Genomic DNA, 15651 nt, shown 5'->3' on the forward strand with positions numbered 1-15651 from the left:
GATCCAAAATGCAATGTAGTCCAGAATGGTGTGATTTGTAGATCATGGGGAGCCTACTGAAAGCCAGTATCCCCCCCGCCCCCAAGCCTGAATAGCACCATAAGGCTCCTCTTCGAGGCTTGTTGGAGCCCTGAATAGGACCCCCATTCTTAGAGAGTGATGATACATTACAACATTTTGTTTTAGGTCTCTCTTGTTCCATCTATAATAGCAGTTAAATGACCACTCACCTACTGCCCTGCCTGGAACGTCCACTCGCCTGGCCTCACCCACCCTGCCTCAGACTTTCTACTTTGAACAGTATAACTACCACCATCACCACACTTTTCCTTCCTCCAAATCCCAGCAAATACCTGGTCATAGACTGGCCTCTAAAGTGGAGATAAAATGAATGGGTGCCTGTAATGTTAGTCTTTGTCTCTGCTTGGGGACAGAGGAAGAACTAGAGCCATACGAACATAAGGGGAGCCCTGCTGGATCAAATGGAAAGGCTTCTTTAGTCCAGCATTTTGTTTCCCAGTAGATGCTGGCGGCAGAGCAGCCTGAGAGGAGGGCTTTTGGCAGGACCCAGGCTAGCAGTGGTGGTAGAAATAGAGGTTTGGACTAGGCTGTTGCAGGCAAGACCATCATCATGAGGGGAAAATGGAAGCTAAATTGCCAGGACCAACATTCATCTGAACAGTGAACTGTTGGCTTAGGCCTTCTTACAGAACAGTGCAGCCAGAACCTTCTACTATTCTCTCACTAGGAATGTTCCCTGGCTTCTTTAGGCTAAAGGTGGAAAACCTGTGATCCTCCAGATCTGGTTGGACTCCAACTCTCATCAGCCTAAGCTGATGGGGTGATGGTCAGGGATGATGGGAAATGTAGTCCAACATTTGGAGGATCACAGGTTCCCCACCCCTGCCCCAGGCCTCGTACTCCTGATGAATTTTGGTAAATCATCATCAATATTTATATACTACCCTTCCTCCCAAGGGATATAGAAGGTATATACAGTCAGGACCAGAAATATTGGAACAAGGATAACTGTTTTGGCAGTTGGCCTCTGTGTACCACGACATTGAAGTTGAAAGGAAACACACCCAGATGGGAGCGAAGCCAGGACTTCCAGCCGTAATTCAAGGGGTTTGACAAAAGTGGGGCACTAACCGTTCAGGAAGTACAGCCAGTGGCATACACACACACACACCCCATCGTTGGTGGCTCATAATTAATGGAACAAACCAACATCATTTCAAACTTAAGGACCGCCTTTAATACCTGGATGAAAATCCTTTGCAGTCCATGACTGCCTGAAGTCTGGAACCCATGGACATGACCAAATGCTGAGTTTCCTCCCTCAAGATGCTTTGCCAGGCCTTTACTGCAGCTGCTTTCAGTTGCTGCTTGTTTGTGGGTCTTTCTGCCTTCAGTCTTGTCTTCAGTAAGGGAAAAGCATGCTCTGTTGGGTTGAGATCAGGTGACTGACTTGGCCATTGAAGAACATCCCACTTCTTTGCCTTGAGAAACTCTTGGGAAGCTTTTGCTGTATGTTTTGGATCATGATCCATCTGCAATATGAAGCGGTGTCCTATCAGTTTGGCAGCATTCAGCTGAATCTGAGCAGAAAGTATAGCTCTATACACTTCAGAATTCATCCTGCTGCTTTTATCAGCAGTCAGGTCATCAATAAACACCAGTGACCCGGTTCCATTGGCAGCCATACATGCCCATGCCGTAACAGTGCCTCCATCATGTTTGACAGATGATGTGGTATGCTTTGGATCATGAGCTGTTCCTTTCCTTCTCCATACCTTTCTCTTCCCATCATTCTGGCACTAGTTAATCTTGGTTTTATCAGTCCTAAGAATCTTATTCCACAACTGGGCAGGCTTTTTTAGGTGTTTGCTGGCGAAGGCTAATCTGGCCTGTCTGTTCTTGAGCATTACCAGTGGTTTGCACCTTGTTGTGAAGCCTCTGTATTTACATTCATAAAGCCATCTCTTGATTGTAGATGTTGACAATGACATGCCTACCTCCTCAAGAGTGTTCTTGACCTGGCTAGATGTTGTGAAAGGGTTCCTCTTCACCATGAGGAGAATTCTGTGGTCATCCACTTTAGTTGTCTTCCATGGTCTTCCAGGCCTTTTGCTGTTGCTGAGCTTGCCAGTTAGTTCTTTCTTTTTCATGATGTTCCAAACTGTTGTATTGGCTCTCCCAATGCTTTGCTATCTCTCTGATGGGTTTATTTTGTTTCCTCAGCCTAATGATGGCCTCCTTCACTCGCATGGACACCTCTTTGGGCCTCATGTTGGGAGTTCCAGTGAACAGCTACCAAATGCAAATGTAACACTCAGAACCACCTCCAGGCCTTTTATCTGCTTGATTGGTCATGGGGTACCCAGGAAACAGGCCACACCTGGCCATGTACCTGCTTGTCAGCCATTAGTTCCATTACTTATGCGCCACCAACGATGGGTGTGTGTGTATGCCACCAGCTGTACTTCCTGAATGGCTAGTGCCCCACTTTGGTCCATCCCCTTGAATTACAGCTGAAAGTCCTGACTTCGCTCCCATCTGGGTGTGTTTCCTTTCAACTTCAATGTGGTGGTGTACAGAGGCCAACTGCCAAAACAGTTATCCTTGTTCCAATATTTCTGGCCCTGACTGTAGAATCTCCCCTCTTGTTCTCCCCTGCTTGGGATGGTTGTATTTTGTTGGTTTGTTTTTTGGTAGTCTTTTCACAAAGGTTTAGAAAAAATGCTTTATGCATGGGCACAAGTATGATAGGGTAGAGAAATTAAATTCAGTGTGGGAAATTAATACCGTTTGATTATAGCTCCACAGTCTACTGAGACTGTTGATATTCTATTATGAAGAAATTAGACCATTTGATATTCTACTAGAAAGTACATAATCTATCATAGTGTATTGGTAGTGAAGACTAACAATGGTCAAGTGGCAAGCATAGACTAGAATAGAGTTTATTGAATTAGTCCAAAGACCACATCAAAAGAGAACCAAGTAAAACTTAGAAATTTAACATCTTAATTTACATTGTTTACTAGTGCCAAGTGTGGTACCTACCATACATAACTTATTGTTAGGATACGTTATTGTAGTATTTTACAGCTTTTGAGTAGCTGTTTATTGCCTTGCTCATGATTGGTATAATTTTTTGAAAGGCTAGTAGGCAAATTATTGTTCACCACTGGGGAAACTTGATAGATACAGAGCAATATATAAAATCTGAAAATAAATAATAATTACTGCTGATGTTCTTAGGTGTGATATTAGATAAACACAAATCCTGTTTTCCTTTCTTAAATGAACAAGGGTTATTGATTGAAAGCATTTGTGAAATATATGGAAGTATTAGTTTGGTAGACAAATGCAGGCACTTTACAGAGGAGGGCCTTAACTGCCTATAGAAGCACAAGGCAACATTTGTATGTGTTCCAAACTGGATTCTCAATTATTGATTTCAATGTAAGTATTTTACATAAGGTACCTTGGATAGTTAAAAGTGACATTGACCTTTCCTTCACTTAAAATAGAGAATATTCTGTATTGCTGAAGCTCTCGACTGGATAAAATATGCAGATGACATCGGTATTCTATATAAATTAGAAAAACTTGGAGATTATTGTTGGCCTTTCCTAGAAATTTTCTTTGCTGAATGTAAGTATACAAAATGTTTAATTGAGTGGTTTATTGGGGAAATGGTGTACACCTATGCCTCTCTTTAATCTTAGTTTTGTAGAAGCAACACTTGTTTCATTGCTCCTGTCTTAATTGGAAGTGGTCTTTACCAGACTTCTGGTTGGAACCAATGTCGCTCTGGTAGCATCCCACGGGCGCTCTGTGGGAACTTTCTCAAACAACTTTTTAAAAGGTTGAAAAACCTTTTCATTCCCCCTGGAATTAAAAGGGGGGCAAGGCAACATCTGGATAATATCTTGGAGAAAAGTACCCCCCTTGAGATAGTGGGGGGGCTGGGTTCCAGGATTATCTCTCCAGAGCTTTACCAATGCAAAAAACTGTACTGAGACTCCTATTTCATAGGAGAAAACAGGGCTGACATGTTCCATAATAATATATGCTTTATGAAACATCAACAACTTCTGAGGGATGATTTAAGAAATGTTAACAATATTTGAGAACATCTGAGGACCTGCAAGATCTGGTTGAGAGAAACATGTCTGCGCCAAGGAGAAGAAAGGAGCTGGCATCAACTCCCCCCGCACCCCATGTGTCAAAAGTTTTGAGAACTGAAGATCTAGGGGAATTATTTACTCTGATAAAGACTTTATCTTCGCAATTTACGGAGCAAGCCAAAAGACTGGATTTAATCCAGAATTCCATCACCGCCTTGTAAGGACCTGTAGATTTAATTAATGCATCATGGCAAAAAATGGAGATGAAAATTAATGAGCTAGAAGACCGAGTGGCACGAAATGTAACTACGACACAAATTTGTTTTAAAAATGCCTCTGATAGAATTTCTCAGCTGGAGGCCTTCACAAGGAGATCCAATGTACATATTATTGGGATTAAAAATCTGTCTAATGATGTAAAATTGCCTATTTTTGTGGATAAACTTTTGCATGAGATACTCCCTATCCCATCTGATTATTTACTTGACATTGAGCAGGCATTTCGTGTGCCAAATGCTAAAGGGACTGATTACACGATCATAGTCCAATTTGCAAAAGTCTCCACAAAGAATTATATCCTGTGTTTGGCAAGAGAGGGTGGAAGCCTTTCCTGGAAACAAGATAAAGTTATGTTATTTCCAGACTACATCAAAGAGATGGCGAATAAAAGAAGGCAGTTTATCAAAGCAAAAAATATGGCAAAACAAATGAACTTACAATATTACTTAAAATATCCTGCTACACTTTGTATTGTGTCTGAATGTCAGATGAAGAAGTTTCTAAATCATGAAATGGCAGAGGCATGGCTGAACGTAAAAATGTGTGAGAATTCTGTTACAACCCCATGAACAGGAATCTTTAAACAAGCTTTGTTAACTGCTTGCGTTTAGTCTACATGATCTAGGCTAGGTCAGAAGATAAATGATTATACATATATTCATTTATTCTTTCATCTTTCTTTTTTTTCTCGCTTTTCTTTATATTTTTTATTTCAAAATAGATATGGTATGCTGTATTTAGATTTATTGTTTGAGGGTAATTGTGCACATGCATTTATATATAAAATATATTACTGATTGTTGAAGGTTTATTTTAAGTTTTATTATATAACACTATATTTCTTTTATTATTATTATTATTATTAATAATAATAATAATAATAATATAGGCTACTGGGGATGAACTGTAGTCCTGTTTCTTTGATATAAGATTGATGCTATGATATTGAAATGTAAGGTTGTTTATTAAACTGTAAGATTGTTAAGGTTATAGATACAGTTTTTAAAATAGAATGGCAATGGCTGAGGGTATTGGAGTTTAAACTTCCTATGTTCCTAAACAGTGGTTAACTTTTGACACCAACCTCCAATTTGAAACCATGGTTTGAAGTTTGTTTACGAATACTGGTTTGTTTTAACTGTGGTTTGTCATTACGACCGAGCCCAGAAACCTGGCTTGTCTCTGTGCTCTGCCCAAGACTTGCCAATCCACAGAGCTGAGACATAACAGCGGCTAAAAAAAGGAACTGCTCTTCAGGCTACACGGCTCTTGCTTGCTTCCCCCTTGCTCCCACTCCTTTCTCTTCTTTATTCTTCCTGGCAACGGTCTTCTTTCCATGCCCAGCTCCTCCATGAGCATGAGACAGGGGTGGGGTCTGACCTACAAATGCCAAACCACATATTTCCCCCCACAAAGCGTAACACCCCCCCCATCATTTGTTAGAAGGGAAACTGGCCTCAGGGGAAAAAAAACACAGTTTGATAACTTCCAGTTATAGCAAATACTTGTTTAGATCTTTCTGGAACTGAGCTGGAGCCCAGGCCCTGGAGCCATTGCTTGCTGTGCTCAACTCAGTAAATCTCCTGACCCAAATTGATTTATCAGCTCTTCTTACTCTGTCCTGCACCACTATCACAACTGGTTTATATCCTTACATCAGTTTCCCCTTCCTGTGAATTCTTTGTGTGACAAGCAATGTGCAGCCTATGGACTCTTTTTATCCATCCTGCTCTTACCTGTTTCTGCTCCTTTCCCTTGGCCCTGGAAGCCTCTTGATTTCCCCAGTCTCACTAATGCAGTGTGCCTTCACTGGATTCTGATCTCTTCTCTATTTTAAGCAAGATGCCTTAGCTTACCACTCAAGGAAGGGACTCTTTAGCACATGGTAGCAGTAAATAGTTAAACCTACTGCCTTAATTGTTCTTTATTTCTCCCTGTAGACAAGCATCATATAAGTAAAGTTGTATTGGAGGACTACGATTTAGTAGAAGCATTTGAATCTCAGTACTGTGAAAACTGTATAAAGGTAAGATTTTTGAAAGTTACATTTACAAACGTTTTAGATGCTAGTTGTAATCTAGCACTGTTCCCTTTCTGTTTTCATCTGGTCTTTTTCAGCATCATGGGGCTTTATAAGAATATACAAAATACTTTAACCTGAACATGCACTGAGGGTCAACCAAACCATCTGAAACAGATGAGCTAATCACTCTGATGCAGGAATAGTTTTCTTATTAATTTCAGTGGAATGTGCCAGTCCTTTGCATTGATGGCTGACTGCATTTTGATCAGGGTCTGTTAGTCTAAGAGATCCACCTGCATGCACAGAGATCTTTGAATTAGAAAAAGGGCATTCATAATGTTGACATGCATTTTTAAATATGCAGGACTGACTATAAATACTCTGTTTTACATCATTGGCTGTTCTTGGCATGTTTTGATTACTAACACTAAATGTTATGTAACACAGGAGTCTTAAATATAATTTAAAGGCATTTTCATTGTTCAAGATGAATTTGATACACTAAATGTTCTATATGCCCACCTGAAAATACCTTTCAGTTGATGTTAATTTTAATTTGTCATGTTTTATTATAGAAAAGTGAGAGTATGAAAAAGAGGGGAAATGAAGCATTTGCTAAAGAGAAGTTTGATATTGCTGTCACATCCTATACAAAAGCCATAGAGTTGTGGTAAGGGATAAATCGCATAACTGAATAAAGTTATAGAAATGTGCATAAATCAGACATTGCGAGGTACCTGTATGAAGAGAAGAATATTACAAGAAGAGAAATGCAAGAATACAATTCTAATGCAGGGTGTATAGGCTGCTTTAAAAATTGCAGGGTTTCCTTGTATATCTGGAATCTTGAGTAGTGGCAGGTCTTGCCTCGGTTTGAAATTATCTGTTTGGTTTCATGTGGTTTAGTTTTGTTCCTGGCTTTCATTGTCAAACGTTTGAGTAGTAGTATCTTTTAATGGGACAGCTTTAGACATGATAAATCGAGACTGGTGTTCTCTGGTTCAGATTTTTAAGGTCCAACAGGATGTCTAAATATTTAACAAATTGTGAATACTCCACATGATTTGTCACCTTTATTTGGATTATGGTTTTGATCTTTGCACAAATAATCAATGGGTTCCCGTTTTTCCTTTTAACAGCCATTTCCTGCTCAATCTCAGTCACACACATGCGCGCGCACACAGATAGACTCAGGGAGATCCCATTGCCTGCCTGCCTGCTGCCCAGTGGACTGATCCTGGGAACAGTTGAGGAGTGTGCTGACTGGCATTGGGAACAGTTGAGGAATGTGCCAATCAGCTGGGCATGGGGGGTCCACAGCGGGATTGCTGAGGTCCCATTGTGTGCCTTCCCTGCTGCCTAGCTGACTGGTACGGGGAAGAGCTGAGGAGCATGCTGATCTGCATACTCCTCGGCTATTTCCAGCACCAGTCAGCTGGGCAACGGAAGGGAAGGAGGCTAATTGGCTGCTCAGCAGGGAGGGGGCCTGCGAGCCACACGGAAGTTGGCCAAGGGCTGTATGAGGGCCACAGATTGCCCATATGTGCCATACATCGTGGTGGGTTTTTTTAAAAAAAAATCTTTCCTTCTCAGAGATACAGAATAGCAAAATAAAAGCCTGTCATATCTGGAAGTACTTCACTAGCAATGAGATTAGGAAGACAGTACACCAGGAAATGTATTTTGGTGGACCCACCATTTGCAGAAATTTTTTTACTGAAAGTGAGTGATGTGGCTGTAGGTGATGCTCACTGTTGGCAGCAAACTCTACTCATGCGTATTTGCTATAATTGTGACATTCAGCTATAGCTAGGGTGATATTGTGGGCTGTAGGTTTTCCTTTTTCTGAGTTCTCCCAACTCAAGGAGACTGGACAGTAGATACTACTCAAAGAGGTTGTTCTGTAGATCACAACTTTTTAAAACTTTGCTTGGGTGTTACTGCTGACTGAAATCCAAATCAGGACATAAAAGCTAATCTGGATATTTACATATAAAACTTCAGGATTTATTCCAGCACCAAACTTAAGTTGGAATAAATCCATGGATAAATTTTCAGGAGAGCATTTAAAGTCATAGCTTTGTGCTTTACAAACTGAATGCAATCTAACTTTTTTTAAGGCCTGAAAATCACCTTCTTTATGGCAATCGGGCCCTTTGTTTTCTCCGAACTGAACAGTATATGTAAGTACATATTTTCCTATGGAACTCACCTTAATAAAATCAAAACATAGTGCTTTGTTTCTTAAATCCAGTTGCTTTAGTAAACTATGAAACATTTGTTCTCCACATCTGTAGAGTTAAATCATTTCATAGACTTGTTCAACATATCCTGCACCCACTTGCCTTAATCAAGGCATAGGGAAGAATGAACTTAAGGCCATAGAAGTATGAATTGTATCATTCTTAGTTCATATAGGAACAGTTGCAGGAGAAAAAACAATTGTTTTTGTTTGATTGGATGGAAGGAGAAATAAATGGAAAATAAATTCAATTTCTAAAAGTTTAATCTCTTAGTTTTCAGAGGTGTTTCCTTTTTAAATCTCTTTTTGGAACTCTGAATGTCGGGGATGCTCCTTGGCTTTGTATTTAGTGCACATTAGTCTCAAAATTTTAAAATGCGCACTTTTAAAGGCAAAAATACACAGTGGCCAGGATCCAAGAACCATGGAAGTAGTTAGGTCAACTACTTTGAAATTGCAAATATTCAAAAAGCAGTTTTTCATATGACATAGGGATCAACTGTTCGAAGCAAAAAAAAAAAAGTCAAAATGTTAAATTGGGTGAGTGCAGGTTCTTTCCAGTAAGTGGCTCTTTGGACCACAGCCAATGTTTTGTGATACTGGTTGCAGAAACTAGTTTACTATGAGCCAAAAATGAATGTTCAGCAGCTGATAATGCCAAATTTTGCACATATGTCATAGACAAATAAAGTTATACAAATGATTACTTACTATTTAACTAACTATTCATGCTAGCTTAGGTATTTTTCTATCGGTGGGAAAGGGGAATGACTTTATTCACCCAGTATTTTTCTGTTACCATTGAACTATTTCAGGTTCGATTATGGCATTTTTTTTTTCATTAACCTGGTTCGCACGTAGCAACAACCCATCAATTAAAAAACCACTGGGTTGTCAGGCACAAGTGGGAGAGCGCAGTTTGTTGGGTTAACCGCGGGCTTGTTTAGCCCCAGACAATCAGCACTCTGGGTTCACATGTCATGCTGCACAACCTGTGAAGGAGGCAATTGTGGGTTGTATGCTAAAGCAGAAGAGATGTGTGCACTGCAAGCAGCACACCTGCTCGTGCACAAGAACTCATTGGTTTTTAAACCAGTGGGTTGTTGTTACTTGCGAACAGGGCCATTGTATCCTTGTGGGGCGACTCAGAAGGAAACCTGGGAGGAGTGTGCTTCCTACTAGAAGGAAGAGGTGTAGCCTGACAGTTGTCTTTTGTTCAGTAGTACTGTGGAGTGGGGGAGGAGAGGGACTTCGGATCGGCTAGGCTAGGTCTGGGAAGGCAGGGCTGTCCCTCTCCCTGTTGAAGCCAAAATTTGAACCGGGCTTCCACCAGTAGGAGAGTTATTCCAGGGATGAAGACTGCTGTGTCTACTCTCAAGAGTGGGAATGTAGAATTTGTTCAGTTATTCAGACTTAGTCTTGCTATTTGAAAATCTCTTCAGTCTGAATAAGAACATTTTATTTAATCACTTGTATCTTAAACTTGATATTTTTGTTTTTAGTAAAGCCCTGTGGGATGGGAAAAGATCCATCGTTTTGAAGCCCAACTGGCCAAAGGTTAGTTACATTTATTTCGTAAATCTGTTGCTGCTGTGACTCAAGTCTGAGAGCATTGCACTTTGCAAGCATTTAACCATTATGTAAACAAGAAGCTGGTAAACTTCCAGTTTTGAGCTAATCTTGCTAGTTATAAATAATTGAAAAGTTGTGGTCACTGTAGGGTATATTCCTGTATATAATAGTTGTGGGTAGCTAAGAACCGTGCTATGGTCCATGGGGTCACGAAGAGTCGGACACGACTGAACAACAACAACAACAAAGAACCGATGTCCTTGCCCTCTTCTTAATTGAAAGGATGCCTGTCAGTTGTTTTTAGGGCATGGTCTCGTTGGCTTCTTCCCACATATTTAATGAGTACATATTAGATCAGTGTTTCTCAAACTGTGCACCAGGGACTACCATTGGGCCTCAGTGCTGCAGCCCACCCATTAGCTCCACTAGGACGGAGGGATGAAAGGAAAAGTTAGTGTGGGGAGACAGGTTACAAATTAAGTGTGGAAGGAGAAGGGGAGATGAATAAGAATACTTCCAGAGGCATGTGGGGTGAGAAGGAAGAAAATATAAAACAAAAAGCCTTATCTACTTAGAACCTCTGGATCAGCAAATTCATCTTTAAATGTGGAGGCTGAGTTATGATGCCTCCAGTGCCAATGTCTGTACTTTAACTTGAGGAAAGCTGAACTATGGAGTTCTCTGCCACAAGGAATGTTTTGTTTCACAGAATTTAGCCATTTCCAAAGAGGGATTAGATAGCAGTATGAAACTGAAGCACCATGGCTCAGTGGTGAAGCACCTGCTTTGCATGCAGAAAGTCCCAAGTTCAGTTCCCAGCATTTCCAGGTAGGGCTGGAAAAATTCCTGCCTGAAACCCTAGAATGTTGCTGCCAGTCAGTGTTGATTACTGAGCTAGATGGACCAGTTGTCTGACTCAGTATAAGGCAGCTTCCTATGTTCCTGTATCAATAATTGCCAGCTGATTATGCCAAACTCTGCCTTCATCTTCCACCATTTTGTGATTGGTGGGCCTCTGTCATTTTCAGCTCTCTCAAGGGGAGCCTGGGGATAGACAGAGAACCCCTGCATTAGATCTGTGTTGTGCAATGTTTAAATATAATTAGTTTAAAGTAGCTGTACATTGATTGTAGGTTTCCCTCATGTATAAACATAGAGTTGGATCCAAAGATCCCATAGGTGGGGTTCTTCCCATGGAAAGGGTATTATCAGCACTGCTTATATATGGTGCGGGGGAAAAGATTTTCACTATTTCCCCCTGTGCGTCCAAAAAATCTGCTGCCAGGGGTGAGAGGGAACCCTCTGCTGTGTGGGAAGTGGCATGGGGGAGGCTGCAGGGAGAGGGGAAATGGGCAAAAATCTCTTCCTCCTGTCATAGAAAGACATCTTTTGATCCAACCCATTGTATATTTGCAGTTCTTAAAAAAAGAGAAGAATTGAGAGAGAAGCATGCAAAATGACTCTAAGTGGAGTTCTTATTTTACCATGAATTATGCAACTATTCCAATGCAATTATTCTATTAAAGGATAAGCAGTAGTTACAGTAGAAGGGCCAGCAGTCATACACCCCTTTTTATCTGAATTCAGTAGTCTCCTCACTGTCAGCATAGCGGTGAAAACTACATTGCTATATTCCTTGTTTGTTTAAATGCTTGGATGTCTTTCATACTTTTCATCTTCTGCAAACTGAGGACATGGACAAACTGCTAGGAGGTTTGAGGGCTATCATGTTCCCTTGATTCTTGCCCATCCTGGCTAGTGAAATCTGCCAGTCCTGGGTTGCAGATACAGGCTCAGGGATGGTTAATACCTCTTTGAGGGATAGCCAGTCTCTGCTGCATTAAAGGAGGCAATAGTGAGGCTTTCTGTTAAAGAAACCAAATTTAAATCCAGTGGTTTGGGATAATTACTGCCCAGTATCCAGTCTTCCATTCTGATGGTGGCTTCTCAGCTCCAGGCAGTGTTGGACGATGGTGATTATTTAGATCCATTCCAATCCAGTTTCAGGCCTGGTTTGGGATGGAAACAATCTTTAGTCACTCAGGTAGATGCCTTACGCAGGGGAATGGATGGTGGCAGTGGGTGGGATGCGACCCTGTTGGTTCTGTTGGACCTCTCGGTGGTTTTCAACATCATCAACCACGGTAGCCTTCTGGACTGTCTCTTCAGGTTGGGTTTGGGAGGCACGGTGTTACAGTTGTTTCAATCTTTCCTAGATGATCAGTCTCAGAAGGTGATGCTGGGAGACTATTGCTGTACACTGTGGGGTTCCTACAAGGTTCTGTCTTGTCCCCTATGGTTTTTAGTGACTGAGTTCGCACAATTGTGGGAATAAAAGAAGCCGTCGTGGCTTCCTCCCCTTTCCCCGCGTGCTCCCATTGCTTATATAATTACCGTGCTTCAGCATGGGTTAGCGTGTCATCCAAACCCAGCTCACCCCACTGCATGTTGTGGGTTGTGGGGTGGGTATGAAGCTACCACTGCTGTGCTGTGTGCCAGGCTGGATGACACGCTCACCTGCGCTGCAGCGCAGGTAGTTATGAAGAACAATGGACATGAGCACAGTGCACACAAGAGTGGGGGAAGGAGCCACACTAGCTTCTTTTAGCCCCGCGATCATGCCAACCCTGTCAATATCTACATGAAATCGCTGAGGGAAGTAATCGGGAGGTTTGGGCTGAAGTGTTACCAGTATGCAGATGGGACTCTGCTCTGCCTTTGATTTCCATCTACTCATCCCAGGGAGGCTGTGAAATGGTTGAACTAGTGTGTTTTTGGGATGGATGAGGGCAACAAGCTAAAACAAGCCTTCAGACTCGCCTATAATTGAGTTAAGATTCTATTGGATCTGTTGTGTATATGGTGCTGATTGGTTTTAACTGTAAATTCTGAAGTTGTTGTTATTGCTATGTTTTTTATTTAAAATTTGGTTGTACACCACCTTGGGAAGATTTAAAGGCTTATTATAATTCTAATAAATAAATTCATACTAGCTGGATAAATGAGATAATACTGTACTCAGGGTGTAATCTTATGCACATTTACCTGGATATAAACTGTATAGGATGTAATGGGACTTATACTCACCTGGGTAAATGTACATAGGATTGAACTATTACACGCTCATATGAAGAGAATACATTTATTGTTGTATAGCAAGCTGTTAAACGGTATCATTTGGCAGAACTTCCTATTTTAGGGGCGGTGTTGAGCATTTTGTTCATTGCTTTTTGTAGGGACACTATCGATTCTGTGATGCTCTGTCACTCATGGGGAAACTCAAAGAAGCACTAGAAGCCAATGAGAGAGGTCAAGAGCTGTGCAAAGATAATCCTGAAGGAATTAAGGATCTTATTCAACAACATGAGAAACTTAAAATGCAAATGGAAGAAACTGGAGGTTTTCCTTTTTAAGATTATCTCTAAATATACAGTAAAATACTTTGTGTGGTAATACTTATTCAGTGACTTGAGTGATTTTGTTTTCTTTGATTTATTTAGTTGTGAAACAAAATAAACATAGAATGAAGAAACCAGTATTTCAGAAAAAGTAAGTTTAATTGCAGAAAAGTCATATATCAGAGTAAATAAAAATCAAACAATGACTAGTTAAATATATATTCTACTGGTACAAGAGCCTCGTGTGGTGCAGAGTGGTAGGTGGCAGTATTGCAACCGAAACTCTCCCCACGACCTGAGTTCGATCCCAGCGGAAGCCGGGTCTCGGGTAGCCGGCTCAGGTCGACTCAACCCTCCATCCTTCTGAGGTCGGTAAAATGAGGACCCAGCTTGCTGGGGGAAAGGTAGTCACGACTGGGGAAGGCAATGGCAAACCACCCCGCTACAGTCTGCCATGAAAACACCAGCGCAAGCGGTGTCCCTCTAGGGGGTCAGTAATGACCCGGTGCTTGCACAGGAGGAACCTTTCCTTCCTTTCTACTGGTACAGATTTGGTTCTAGTGCCGATTTTGACAAATGCACAAAGTTTAGGCACGCTATTTGCTATTGATTGAATGTTTTAGTGTGCATCTGCTTTGTTTCTGTAAGCCTTAAGCCAGGATGTATCTGCAAGATTATCTCTTTTAAATTTAGGATGAATTAAAAACACTACCATCCTACTGTCTTCTGGTTCAGTTCTCACAAACACTAATATGCATTAGAACTGTTATCTGCACATAAATATCCCTTGGAATAAAGCACCTTTTTGCCATTCTCCACACATTCTGGTTTTAATTATTTTAAAAGCAAGTCAAGAGTGAATCCACATGAAGTCATGCTGACAACATGCTCTTAAGTACCGTGGGGGTTCATGCCAAATTATTTACAAAAACAAGATAAAACACATAGATAAAATATAATAAAAACACTAACCCATTTCTCATGTAATGCCCAATTTCTGGGTTAAACAACTCAGGAATTGGTGTGGCCATGGGGAGTGCTGCCTCTTGCGTACTCGCCGCTTCTGCTTTCTGAAACGAGCCAAGATCGCACTGTTCTTGGGTTGTTTTGATGTCAGAACCCGGAATTCTGGGTTGTTTACGGGTTAAACAACCCAGAGTTAACCCAACAATCACCCAAACAGATCAGCAGCCAGTGAAGTTATTTCAGTGCTAGCAAGAGATGTTTCCACTGATGAGTCCCAGTCAAAACTTCCCTCTGCTTCTTTCATAGAAGGCAGGAAACTGATGTGTACTACCGTAAGATCCCAACTGCCACCTTCCTGTTTTGAAGAGGGGACCTGGGTTCCAAAGGAATCAAGAGCCCTGTTCATGCATTCAAGAGATGATGAGAGGGGTCAAAGTGTGTACTGGGATGGAGCCGTGCATGCTGGCCGCGCCCCCTGCATCTCCACATGCATCACCCCTGCCCCCCTCAGTTCAGACCTTGTGGTATTGAGCTGCAAGGTCTGAAAGGGAGTTCTGCTCACGTTTGCTTGAACCTGAGTGGAACTTCTGGTGCAGTTGTGAAACCTGATAAGCCTGAACAGGGCTGAAGTTGCAAACAGTATTGATTGTATGTATAAAGTGTTACAGAAAAGATTTCTTCAAACCTTGTGGTAGGGTGTAACTTATTTTACTAGCAAAGAGCAGTTATAGAAGTGATTAGTTCAAGATCCTAAAACAATGTATAACCTACCTGGGATAATTTTCTTAGCAATGTGTTCTGCTTTATTTGTGTGGTAAAACTGTCCCTTGAATGATTTGTTTAGTTCTTCAGAATCTGCTTCAATCCATACCCAAGAATCAAAAAAATCTGACAATGAAAAGAGAAAGCAGTCTGAACCTCACCACCATCTTTGTCAGCAGAAGCAAACGAAGGTATGTTTCCGTTGTTGTTAAATTGTTTGTATTACTGATAGGAATTATTTAGAAGACAGTATTATTAGATTTTTCCTCC

The 15651-nt window shown here is 41.2% G+C and overlaps 1 protein-coding gene across 11 annotated transcripts in view; it reads left to right on the top strand.

The window, feature by feature from the left end:
* Window positions 1-15651, top strand: part of TTC3 (tetratricopeptide repeat domain 3) — a 97093-nt gene that overhangs the window by 13660 nt on the left and 67782 nt on the right. For 6 of the 11 annotated variants that reach the window (XM_084843697.1, XM_084843705.1, XM_084843694.1 and 3 more), the window contains exons 7-15: window positions 2245-2328; window positions 3540-3663; window positions 6359-6444; window positions 7017-7111; window positions 8562-8624; window positions 10186-10240; window positions 13492-13654; window positions 13756-13804; window positions 15464-15572. In XM_084843697.1, the coding sequence (XP_084699823.1) occupies window positions 2245-2328; window positions 3540-3663; window positions 6359-6444; window positions 7017-7111; window positions 8562-8624; window positions 10186-10240; window positions 13492-13654; window positions 13756-13804; window positions 15464-15572 (828 nt within the window). The remainder of the gene's footprint in view (window positions 1-2244; window positions 2329-3539; window positions 3664-6358; window positions 6445-7016; window positions 7112-8561; window positions 8625-10185; window positions 10241-13491; window positions 13655-13755; window positions 13805-15463; window positions 15573-15651) is intronic. The other 5 variants (XM_084843696.1, XM_084843700.1, XM_084843702.1 and 2 more) reach the window with 1 other exon arrangement.

The sequence above is a fragment of the Heloderma suspectum genome, chromosome 3, assembly GCF_057233095.1.
Source record: "Heloderma suspectum isolate Gila_16-S chromosome 3, 16-S_ref, whole genome shotgun sequence".
In the NCBI taxonomy this organism is placed as follows: domain Eukaryota; kingdom Metazoa; phylum Chordata; class Lepidosauria; order Squamata; family Helodermatidae; genus Heloderma; species Heloderma suspectum.